Consider the following 13,257-nt stretch of genomic DNA (forward strand, 5'->3'; position numbering starts at 1 on the left):
GTTGCTTGAATAGGCGAATTAAAGCTTACAAAAATAATAAAACACACGAACTTAATGTCTGCATGTTCTTGTTTTAGTTCGCACCGCAGCAAAATAGATGTACTTCCGTTTCGTCTGCTTGTTCCTACGTCATGCAGTCGCGCGCGCAGACACCGAAACTATGTCATTTTCTACAGTTTTCCAGGCGATCATGCTCCGTGTTCCACTTGTGTCTGTCTCGGTATTCGTGTAGCACTGAGTTATACCGCTAGTCAGGTGTCCTGGTGCACAGCGCGCAAAATCGTGCGCTGCGCGAAACGAGAGAATCACAACAGCTCGCGTGCGACACCGTCAGCAGAAGTGCGCCGCGCCGCGCCGCAGAAAAGCGGATAAAAAAAAAATGAAGGCGGAGTCCGCGACGTATGCATCAAGCGATATCCTCGAGGTCCGGTATGGGAGAACGCAGGGAAAGAATTTTGCTTGCGGAGGCTAGAGCGGTCTAGACCGACACTACCTAGACAAGAAGGTAGGTGTTGGCTAGACGGGGCAAGTGGAGAGAGCGTCTCGCTTGGAACTGGAGCGCGCCTCCTAAAGTCATGGGTTCGCGGCACTGAAATATTTTTGTCTCTGCTATTAATGAGCCGATTTGAAAAATTTTTGCGGCGGAACGCTTCCTAGAGCACACGCAACTTCCAGCGTATAACCAAACTTTGCTATAGAGCCTGCTGAGGGACCCTTTAAGGGCCCCTTACCAGGCCCCATAGCACCCCCCACCCTTGGTGCTACGCCCTGGACGGAATGGCAACCCTCGCACATGGTCCCTGTGTTTACATAGAAAGATGCATTGTGCCACCGAGCACGGTCTGTATACGTAATATTGATTTCACTATGTAACTGTGTGCTTTCCAATTTCTCAGAACGTCTGACGTATTTTTTTTCTTATGCCAGCTCTGATATTCTGCAGTCGATCCCATCTACGAGATACATTCCATAAGAAATAACGCCAGTACTTTACGTGGTCTGATGGTGCAGTGCGGTGTTTATCTTGAAAGAAGTCTTACATTTTTAGAAACCAGACGTTTCAGGCACCTCATTTGGTCTATAATGAAAAATAAACAGAAATGAAAGGTACCAGCAAAAAAATAAGAATTTGAATCCAACCATAAGGGTTAATACATATAAATCCGGGCGGCTCATTGTGTACAGGCTCTTGCGCAATCTGCTTTAGTCCCTATGTCCTCAACGATAATGCCTTTCAAATGTGACTTATATTTTCCCAAAAGTTCCACCTGTATAGCCCCTTACTGGAGCACCTATTTTAAGGTCGCTTCTTTGGAATAGGCTTGTGCAATGCACTTCATCGGCCAGCATTCAGCTGCCCGCCACTCCTAATTTAGCGATCAACGTATAATGACACGTAGCGATGGCCGATTGCAGACGGCATTTGCAAAACCACGGAACAAGCGAAGCTTCCAGAATACTGGCCCCCGCACCTGCATGTATTCGTAAAGCTCCTTTTACATATATGTATAGGTAAAATGTGAACATTTATTGCAGTCGCATATCCAGTTCACGTTCTCTCAAAATGTCACAATGGCTTTTATGGCCTGGCACACGCAGTCTCTTGGCCATGAATTTCAAAGAAGCCTTTTCAGAATTTGGCCGGCTGTCGAGACGTGCCAGATTTGGCGATTGCTTGTCTTTCTTGCAGTTTGTCTTCGGAAGCTTTCGAGCTAAGAGGCTTTATTTGTGGTCGGACTGACAGCTGCTGTCATCAGCGCCTGGGTACAGTAGCCTAGCGATCTGCAAGCGACAACCCTACGTGTCCTCGACACCTGAATCTACGGTGGAGATCGTCACCTTTTGTGGCTGTACCCTGGTACTCAGGATATCACACACGAAATGCTCAGGGAGGCCAATCTAGAGCCAAATGTTCCAGATGACTAACAGGCATGACGGATAGCAAATGCACTTGATACCGCAGCACCTGCATCACGCAGGGCCGCATGCGTTTATTTGGTGCCCCTTTGTTGTTGCTTTAAGCATGAAATGGTTTTAGCTCCCGTTGTCAGCGGCCTTCAAGTGACTTTGAGCCAAAAGACAGAGACAGTGCAGGCACTTCAAATTAGAAGATCCGGTGAGAATAAATCGAGATCATCCGGGTAACCAGTCAAGACTTAAGAAAATGTGGTCTCTGTGCTCCAACCCTCTGTACAGGACCGCATTACATACGCTAGTTACTGCCCAAACAAGTTACAAAAAACATTGCTTCCGAGTTCTTCCTACTGTTTGTTCACAATATCACTCAAGCTGCAACTTCTAGTACACTGAAGTTTTAGTTCTCATTTCCAATAGCGACATTCAAAAGGCAGATACAAGGCACGATATACTTCATCTTTTGGCACCGAGACAAGGTTGCCTGTGCTCTTTTGAATGCCAGCAATGCTAGAGTTGTGCGGCGCGAGTTTTGCGTCGCCTCGAGAGATGGCACCACGCTGCGCCTCCTTCACGCGCTCCTCTTCTAGCTGGGCAGCGTACATATGGACCAGTGAACAGTATGGCATGGTGCGGTGTGGTGGGGTATGCCATTGCAAACAAGTACTACACCCATTTTAAGATTGTGGCTAGAATCACCTCCAACCAATCTGCTTTGCTGGTTGCCATTTCATGCTTACATCTACTGTGGCAAAGCAGATGAACGTTGCAAAAGCAGTTATGGCTTTGTATCCGGTTACACCGAGCCGGACATTTTCGGCCCAGTTTTCTTGGAAAAAGAGGCGCACATTAGAATCGTGTACATACCGCAATCAGACATTGCGAGCTGCTACTAGCGCTTGAAAATCTTCCTTGAGCAGGCCAAAAATATGCGTTTTCAATGGGCGATTTCATGTGTTCAAAACATCCACTGTCCCCCTAAGCCCCAACGAGACAGTCACTGCCACTAAAGGGGTCGCTATTGAGGTCACCATAGGGAACAGGCACGAGCAGGCTGACTGGTCAAGTTAGAATTATCCGGCAGAGGCTAATTTTAGGATCGAAATAACGAAAGTTTAGGCCCACAGAAATGCATTAGTGGGTGCCAGGACCTTTGGCCGAGATCGAGTTAAGCAGAGTCAAATTAAGTGGAGTTGAATTAACAGAACTGTCCTGTTTTTGAAGTTGAATGCAAAAAGACGCCTTAAAAACAAAAGAAACTGACTTTATTTCACTTAACATGATGTCAATACAAGCACAATGTCTGACAGATGGTCAAGTTTATTGGCAACCTGTCGACAATGTGCCTCGCTTGCAATAGCCAATTATCTCCCTGCAACTAGGGTATTCTGTTCTTGAACTGAAAAAACAAAAACAGTGATGGTACACGGAAGTCACCCTCAACCCATTCTGTTGAAAAATTTGCTTCCTCAGAGCTCCCTCCTAAAGGATATCAGGGAACAATGTAATCAAATTCAGAATCATGAAATCCTTCAAGCGTTATGTATATATGTGTACACAGCATGTAGAAAACATTCTTATTACTGCACACAAGGTGAAAATAAAAACTAACCGCATCTCGCTACTCGATGTCACATCCTTGGGAAAGGCCTTCAGAGAGGTTAACATTGCTAGCTACTTCCCGAAAGGAGGGTTTCGCACTCTGCGATCCTACGGCTTTCTGCATTGTATATGTACAAAAAAACAAATTTACAAGTGACAAAATTACAGCACACATGACTCTTTTGTTCCTATCCATGAACCTTCTAATACACACCATGGCTTTTCTGAGTGGCTCCACAGACAACAATAACCTTTCAGGACAATGCACAAAAGATTCCAGGACGAAATGGAAGCAGCCAACTGTTATGCTAGACAAAAAAAGTTATGCTCATGTTTAGACGTTGCAATGCAGTGTCATAACTCAACCAGATATCAACTTCTGCCTCCTCTGGTTACCCAGCAATGTGGCTCTAGAAAGTGCATATGGTGACAAAACTGGGCACTACATGCACATATTTCCAGCTTCCAAGGTCACGAAATTTACGTATTCGCAGCCTGTATACTAAGATACGTAGAAAAACTTGCGTTGAAAAAAAAAAAAAAAAGATGCAAGCCATTCATATTGCCCTCTTAGAAACGTGGAAACTGTATGGTCATACAAAAGCAGCAAACCACACCGAATTTATGGGCTGTGGTAAAAAGGTTTTCCTTCTAAGCCCAGAGCTACCTATTATTTCTGAAGGCATCATTACATCCACCTGAATGCAAATTCAATCGTCTTTGACACTTCCAATGCTTTACTCCCCTCAGCAGCCATTTCAACACATCATCTGAACAACTAAAAGCTGATAAAAGCAAGCACGCTTCTGGGAGGGGGGGCATCTTCATCCCATCCGGTTCTCGTAGAATAAAGCAACATTCTTCACTCCATGGTTCCTCACTATAGAGAGGCTATGGCCACAGAAGTGAGGCAAGCGCAGGTAAGCGTGACTGTCTTTTTGCACAGCTGAGTGTAAGTAGCCTTTATGTCTAACCGTCATGTAATAGGCAGGCACCCTGTTCCTCTGTGCCTACATTGCAGTTGGACAGAAGGCGTGAAAAGCGATGTCCCACATGCACGGAAAAAAAAAAAAGGCTCTAGCCGAGCACATTTGTGGATGCAGGAAGGGAGAGAAAATTCATCAATGGTACAAGATGAAGTACGCAGTCAGGCTTGGGGACGGCCATTAAAACATGCCAAATCCCTTCGAGTAGTTAATGGCTTTGAGCAGGCGGTCAGCCAGCTTCTCCTTGGAAGAGTATTCAGGCAAGAGAAGCACGTTGAAGCAGGTGTGCGCTGTTGGCAACCTGCAAAGAGAGAGACAGAGTCCCGGAGCGCTCGTTACAGAGCAATTCACACCTGAACACACATTCACCACAGACAATGCCACGAGAACACAATCAAGAATAAGTATATACAGCAGATGTCTGTTAAGTCAACCCTGATGGGACTGACGAACTTGGTAGAATTATTCAGTGGGCTCACTTGACCAAGAGGCTGAAGAAACTCAAAAAGACACCGCTGAGTAATTTGGCACTGTTTGCACAGCTCTAACCCGAATTCAACGTGCACCCACATTTTATGGGTTCAAAGTAATAAACTAATGCAGAAATGACATTGGAGCTTTTAAAGAAAGTAGAAAACGTACATGCACCCAACTTTTTCAGCAAAAACAAAGCAAAAAAAAACTTAGCCTGCTTCTGATTTTGGCAATCGGAAAAAGACAAAACCAGCAAACTTTACTTTCACAGAACCAAATTTTTTTAGACCTTATGTCCATTGTCATAAATCACAGACAGTACTCTATTGGTGTCTACATACATGTCATTCTTCGTACAGACCATAGCACTTTTGACATTCCGAATAAAAAACTCTGCAACAACTGCAAACAGAATGGTGGTCTGCACCTAGATTTCTCTAGTTGGTTCTGCGAGGGATGCGGTACTCCGGAAGAAAATATGACAGGACTTGTTGCCACTAGCTTAGCATATAAAATAACTTATCTTTTCAATGAGCTTTTGCAATCAAACACTGAAAGTGGTGCTTTGTCGTCATCAAGCTACGTGAGAATGTGTTCTGATCACATGTAGCTATTTCACACAGGTAGCTGGGGTGGTATACAATCAAAGCTTTGTCAATTGCTGTTCACATATGTTGATCCCTTCTGTTGCCAAGTTGGAATGTTTGGTTTTTGATGTGCAGGATTAGTAGACTGTGTAGACGGTCTCACGAGCTTTGAGGATATCAGCAGGCACTTTCTGCATGAACAGCGACATGACATGATCAGGATTTTGCTTACACTTGTGTGAAAATTCCCCTTGACTTTCACACAAAGCATGATGTAAATTGCGCTTTGCAAACACAGTCTCTGTGCTCAGGCTGCAATACTATCACTATGCAAGCTTTATGGTTGTGTCAATGACATAGCCTCCAAGACTGCACCATCTCGGGGGCCACATGAATAGGGCATGCAATAAGGCAAATACTGCCAAATAAATCAGGTGTGTGTTTCGAAATTTTTCCTACATCTTGTTTAATTCGACTCACCGGATAATTCAATCAATTTCCTTGGTCCCATCAGGGTCAAATTAATGGCAGTCGACTGTAATTCATTGTGAGAATATCGTATTCACTTTAGAATCTTTCTAGGGCAGGTGGAAAATAGGCATTTTCAATGAAAGGTAAAGTGTCAACACATTCTCTGTGCCCTAAGTGCCGCCAAGACCGATGCTGCCACTATTGGAGTCACCACTAGTGTCAGGTGTGTGCCTGCTGACCTGTCAAGTCCGAATTATTCGGCAAAGGCAATTACAGGATTAAAATAACCAAAGCTTGGGCCCATGAAATGTATGGGTGCCGGCTGGCACCTTTGGTCAAGATTGAATTAACCTAAAATTGAATTACCCAGATTCGAATTAACGGAAGTCTACCTTAGTAGTAGAACATAACACACTGTCAAGAATACTGCTGCTAGTATATACCGTCAATATTTTTCAGTCCAATGATTCTTGTAGGAATCATAACGTAATCTTTCATAAGAAATATGCGTCACCAAGAAAAACGAACACTTAGACTGATCCAAGAAAATTTAGTCTTAGCAACCATAATTACATAATTGGGCAACTTGGTGATGTGGATAAGCATTTTGCTCCTCAATATTTCGCAAATGCCTGTGCGAAACACACTACTAAGATATGTCATATTTTTGGAGCCTCCTGCCTTAGGTGGCACAAAAATGGTCTTCAATATTTCATGGCCATATTTAAAGCTGTTGTATCTGAAGAACAATATGCTGCCCCCAATGCCTTGATTTATTGGCAATTCATGGGAAAAGCTTTTGATATGTTCCCCAAAAACTCCACTGGGAATTTTTTCTAATTTTTACATGTCTTTTATCATTTAGATGCATGAAATATAAGCTTACCACTTCAGTACTAAAATTCAGCCTAGAAATGGCATTACTCAGGTAAGTAGTGCCATTTTTGGGAATAAAATAGAGGAGTGCAAACCAAAAACTAATTTATAACAAATGCCCAACCTCCCTCCTACTACTCCCTGATTATGCAACCGCAGCAGTCACTCAACTTGCGTATACATAATAACCTTCGAATTCCATTGACCGAGAAACTAGCATGCAAGGCATGGCACACTGGGAGAAGCCCGTCCTGATGGAATAAAATGGTAATGTAAATAGCACAGCCATGCTGAGAACATGCATGTGCAGTTGAGCCTGGTTATAACAAACCTAAGCATTACGGGGCGTCTGTTCATTATACCCCGAAGTTTTTAGTAAGTGGACGACAGCTTAAAGAGAAAAAAGAAAGTGGCTAGTCAAAGCACAAAATTTCTTTCTTTGCAAAGAAGTTTGTGATGCCCATCCGTTTCTGTCGTGCAGACCTGATGAGGGCGGTCTCCAGTTTACTTAAAGCAGAAGCGTGCTCTTTGCCGAGACCCTTGGCATAGACAGGTTGCCTGAGCCTCTCCCTATGTATCCCATTGCAACAGGCACACTTATAGGTGCTGGCTCTAAAGTTTCATTGTCATCCGATTCCTCCACATCCCTCTCCGCCTGCACTTCACAAGCGATGCCCTAGTCCGTGCACGGTTCTGCAATATCAGCATCTTCATCAGCAGGAATAAAGTCATCCCAACCAGTGTCACAGCCCCCATGTCGGAGTTGACAACGTGCTGCCACAAATTGCCATTGGATCGATTTTCTTCGGAAGCATCAAGCTTGGCATCGGGCACTGCATCGATGAAACTGGCCTTGCAGAAACAGCTCCGCATGCAAGCGGCCGTCGCCTCCGCCCAGGTCGCTTTTGCCATCTCAATGGCTGAATACAGTGAAATTCAAAGCGGCAAGCTAGCAGCCGGGTGGTCAACAGTGATGAGCAAGCACTCCACTATGCGATGCCCTAAATGCACGTATTATGCCCAAATCAAGCTGCTGCACTTTCGAAGTGGTATTTGGCAGCAGGAAAAGTAGAGCAACTGCTGTCAGAGAAGTTTGCATGTTGTGCGCTGAGCAGTTGTCGAGCACGAGCAGCACATGCCTTCCTTGCCTCTGCATGTCGCAGTCAAACTAGCCCAGCCATTCTGCGAATAAATTGCGCGTCATCCACGCCTTAGTATTGTGCCTGTATCGCACAGGTACACAGCTCGGAAAGCAACGCAGCTTCTTTGATTTTCCGATTACAAAGGGCACATGTCGGTCGCTGCCATCCATATTATTGCACAGAAGCACTGTAACGCACACTTTACTATACTTGCTGCCAGCACACGAGTCACCTTTCATGGTGTGCGTCTTGTCCAACAGTATCTGATAAAATAATGCAGGTTCATTTGTGCTATACATGTCCTGCTCCGTGTAGCTTTCAGTAATGGCTCGGTTTTTTACAAGCCAGGTGGCAACGTCTTGGTCACTTACCGAAGCCGCCTTGTTGACACTCGATTTAATAACAATACCATGCCGCACTCTGAATCGATGTAGCCAGCCATTGGCTGGGCAGAAGTCAGGAAAATCTAGCAGGAATGCAAAGTTTTTGGCTTTGCCCAGCATCATTGGTCCATATATCGGAATGTTGCAAGCCTGTGCGTTGGTGAATCACTTAAGCAGCGCGTCCTCTGCGTCTGCGTAGGTGGCCTTCCGCAGGCGCTTTCTGTGCGTCCCATTAGCGACAGAGCTAGTGATTTTTTTTTTTTTCTTCAGAATCATTGAGAGGGTTGATTTCGGGTTGTACTTCTTCACCAACTCGCAGTTTTTAGCGCAGTGAGACACTCCCTTCAGAATTGCTCGCTTCGTTGCCATGTTCAGCGCTTTTAATTTCGTGACTGTTGCAGGCACCGCATTGCCGTCCGCTGTCTTGAATTACAACTCAGGCCCGACTAGAACGAAGCACGGAAATGAGGAAGCACGAAGACTAGTGTGGAGAGGCCTGCTTCACGGTACAGGCCAGAAAACAACTTCTGAACATTAGCCGGCGCCGTAGCACGTGCACCGAGACAGCCGCACCGAGACAGAAAGAGTGAGGAGGAGAGGCGAGCAAAGTTGAGAGGACGGGCGGGAAGCCAATCTTGGAAGCCACACGCCGACACTCGTGGGCAGTGCGTGTTGGCGAGGAGAGGGTAGAGGGGCACGAAACGAATAGCTCGCCTCCGAAGAGACTTGGGAAAACAGACCGCGTGCGCAAAGGGGTCGGAGGTTGTTATTTCGTAAGCCGGTTGTTCGCTGTAACCAATCAGCAGGCTCAAAGACGTTCGTTATATGTGCGATTTTATGCCATTGAAATAATGCATATTTTGACGGTCACACAGCTCGCGTTCGTTTAAAGCGAAAGTTCATCTTAAGTGGGGCCTTTATATGTGGGCTCAACTGCATTCCACTTTTGCCTTGTTTTTCATAACACTTAGAATAACAAGTTTGGGTCAAAGTACTTGATTGTCAGACACCAATTTTTGCAGCATGGTGTACGCTGGATCATCACAGAAGATTCTGTGCCACGTCCTCTGTCATCGACTGTAGTGATCAGCACAGTAAATGCCATGGTTAGCTACACATGTTCATAGTATTGCATTCTGCCCAAAATAAAAAATAAGAAGAAGTGTGAAAGTATGCTTTGTTCTAATCAATGACGTTTATGACAATGATTGTGAGTGCACCAATGGCAATTGTATGACTATATGCCGTTTATCAAGGAATTTGTATGAAGGAAAGTCATTAGAAATGAGTGCTTCTTTTTGTTTCCCCAATGAATGAACTATCATTACAGATTTGGTTTCACACAACAATTTTGTCACAATTCTAACTTTATTACCAGAAGCCTACTTGACGTGAAAAATATGATAAAGAAGCATCTTGTAATGCGGAATCTCAAGGGAACGGATAAATACTGTATTTGACCAAATCTAACGCGCACCTTTCTTCCGAGAAAATGGGTCAGAAAATTTCCTGTGCATTGCAGTCGGATATGAAACCAAAGCCATATTCGCAGAACCAGTGATCACCTACCGTCAGAGCCATCAGACAAAGCATCACCACTATAAAAAATGGAGACAAAGCGTGATTTCGTAAAGGTTGTCGTCGGTTCATTTTGTGGGAGACACTATCATGTTTGCGAGATTTCGCATCACTCGGCACCAGATGCACCAGAGTGATTGGCCATCAGCACTTCTGGGGCTGTGGCAAACTCCATACCTGTACATAGTGTCAGTAACACTGTCAAACGCATACTTCAACAAGTCTGATGCAGAGTTTCGCTAATTGATAGTAGCATATGTAAGCGTGATCGCTCGAGAATACTGTCCCGTTGTGCTTGGTATCTATGGCCAATGAAGTGCAAATGGCAATGACGACATGCTGCTATCATTATGACAGCTGGTTAAAAGAAAGTTGTTTTACCTTCTGTTAAGGTAAACTCTGCAGGCCTCATTATTTCTGATCACGAACAAGGGGTAAGGCTGTATATTTACTATATAATTTGGGCGCATGATACTTTCAGGTGCAGGTTACATTCAGGTGCATCTTTATTTTCTTACTTTCAGTCCGCAAAAATTGGGTGCTCGTTACATCCAGAGGCATGCTAAAATTGGGTAAATTCAATAAATTCCCATTAACCAAAGGTTCGTTTGATGAAAAAATGTTAGTTAATTTGAGTTTAATGGCGCAAAAGCAACTAAAGCCATGCTGGGCCAGTCACAGGACAGTAGGTGAGAAATTGACTGGAGAAGTAGCACTACATGTCAAACACTCTCTTAACGCTGTTAGATATGTTAACCGTAGAGAATTGAATGTAGCAGCTAGTTTGCCCCATGGTTTGGGCATGGTGGACAGCTTTGCTAGTTTCAGTTTCGAGAAGGCTTTGAGAACGTATCAAAACAAAAACATAGCACTTACTACTCCAGTCGACGGCAGAATAACATGCGGTCATGCCAGGACAGTTAAAATTATCGTATGGCGCACAGTAAGGCATCCGAAATGTTAGCTTTGTCTGTTTTGGTCGGTTACAGGGCAAGTGGTGCTGCTATGAAGGCAGTCCGGGTCCGTACGTGCTACGCATTAAAATCTATCAAATTTTTGCCTGCTTCAGTCGTTCCGTTTACTGAGTTTCAAAAATGTTTGTTCTGATTACTGGAAGTTATTTTGCTCTACATAAATACAAAACTAACCAAATTAGAGGCAGTTGTTCTGTTTAAGCAAAAATTTAATATAAGGACGTCCATTTACCAGATTCTAGAGTACAGAGAAAGCACATACTGGTTATATATATATATATATATATATATATATATATATATATATATATATATGTATATATATATATATATATATATACGTGGGTGGTCAAGTCATTCTAATTGGGATTCTACTGCTTTTATCAATCAATGTGTCCACTCGGGGCTTGTTCACGAGAGACCAACACCAAAGCACAGACGTAGAAAACAATCAAATGTCACAAAAGACAAAGTTCCCACACACCTTTCCGAGTCTGTACCATGGCGCGCAATTACCAGCTTGAGCTTCGAGAGGCCTCCCACGGGCACCCGGTCACTGCCCGTCGCAAACTGAAGCAGCTTTCGCTTTTGTTCCTGGCTGAACTCATGCACCAGCTCCCAAAAATGCCTGCGGCAGATGAAAGAAGAAAGAGAGAGGCAGAAAGATGTTCATTAATTGAACAGAAAATGTACGCATGTTTAAAGGCAACTCCAGTGGTTTTTCCGGCAAGGTACCTAGATTAGGTTCATTAAAACAAAGTAGAGAAGTGCATCAGCACTGCTTCAGGTGCACAGTGACATGCGTTTGTCACAGATAACATGTCACTGCTTCAAGAAATTAATTGATCAGATTGTTGAGTGAAAATAACAATTCTAATTTCACTTCTTACTTCATTCACTTTCTATTCCATTGTCTGTTTGTCTGTCAACTCGTTTTAGTTTTATATATCTTGCGCTCTACCTAACAGCATTCTTACTTCTTTTTTTCTGTTTTCAAGAAGAATGCAGAACTTATAATGGTGACAAAACAGCATGTAGCAAAGTGTAGCACAGTTGTTTTCATGACCATATCTGTTTATGTATCCCGTATGCACTACAACTAAAATGTTGTGCACCCCATCACCCAGACAGGTCAAACACTGCAACTATAATTACTTAATCCTCAGATTACATCAGCTTTCACAATAACTGCAGCTGCAGAAATCGTGATAGGTGTGCAGTTTCAAATGAGTTCCACTTAACAGTTTCACTGTTGAGTGGAGGAGAACGGGAAACCATGAGAGAGGGAAAAAGAGCTTCAACACATAGGGGTACAGGGGTGAAGAGGAGCTGGGGTTGCCAAGGAGATAACAAAATTTAGAATAGTGGAGAACCTTGCCACAAAGCGTGGCTTCACAGTGTTTGCATATAATCCGCACCCCCACTTTACTGTTCAATTTTTTTACATTTTCGTCCAGGCTATACATGCCAAAATAAGCTAGCTATACTATAAAGCTTTGCACTCAGCAACACAACTGGAAGTGAAATGGAAGGACAAGCACCTTACCTTATAATAGGACTGTTGGCTGTGTAACCGTCATACTCAGTCGACTCTTCGAGCGCATTGAAGTCAAAATTCTGCAATAATAAAGACAGATGCAAAACCATTGAAATTCACTTGAGAGTGATTAAATGATTGAACATATTGTAAACTCATTGTATACCACTAGTCCTATGGTGTATGCATGCAGTTGAACCACAATACAATGAATTTGGTAAAAATTGCACTTTCCTTCATGATATAGTCAATCCTGGATACATCGAACTCAAAGAGGATTGTGAAATACCTAGTTTGATATTCTGATGATTCAAAATACAAAAGATGCTTACCTGAAGCTTGTCTGAGATCCCCGAACACCTTGGTCAGTTTCCCGAGATTGTGAAAAGCGGGACATACCAATTTGCTTCCCCAAGACCAAGTCAAATGCTCGAAGATTAACTTAATTTTTGCTCATGAACACTGCAAGTCGTTTGCGCTGCAAAATGGTGTATGCAACGCTAATCCTAAAAGCCTGCATTGCCCGGACATGAGACTGCGGTGTGCCTCGCAGGCGTCCAGGTACTTGTAATGCGTTTTTATCAAGGCAGAAATGGATAAATCACAGAAGCAAACTAGCCTGCATTGATACATGCTGTGCCCCAAACAATGCACTTGTACTGCAAATCACATGTGAACATGGCTGGCCGCGAGTCTGTTACGATGTGCCATTTGTACCAAACCCAAAAGAGAA

At 43.8% G+C, this 13,257-nt stretch overlaps 1 protein-coding gene across 2 annotated transcripts in view; it reads right to left on the bottom strand.

Moving 5' to 3' along the window:
* Positions 1-3,162: 3,162 nt before the first annotated feature.
* Positions 3,163-13,257, bottom strand: part of Ube3a (ubiquitin protein ligase E3A) — a 63,728-nt gene continuing 53,633 nt past the window's right edge. For both annotated transcript variants that reach the window (XM_075688866.1, XM_075688865.1), the window contains exons 14-16: positions 12,534-12,604; positions 11,472-11,615; positions 3,163-4,803 (exon numbers count right to left, since the gene is read on the bottom strand). In XM_075688866.1, the coding sequence (XP_075544981.1) occupies positions 4,683-4,803; positions 11,472-11,615; positions 12,534-12,604 (336 nt within the window). In that variant the 3' untranslated portion in view covers positions 3,163-4,682. The remainder of the gene's footprint in view (positions 4,804-11,471; positions 11,616-12,533; positions 12,605-13,257) is intronic.

Source organism: Dermacentor variabilis, chromosome 4, assembly GCF_050947875.1.
Source record: "Dermacentor variabilis isolate Ectoservices chromosome 4, ASM5094787v1, whole genome shotgun sequence".
NCBI lineage: Eukaryota > Metazoa > Arthropoda > Arachnida > Ixodida > Ixodidae > Dermacentor > Dermacentor variabilis.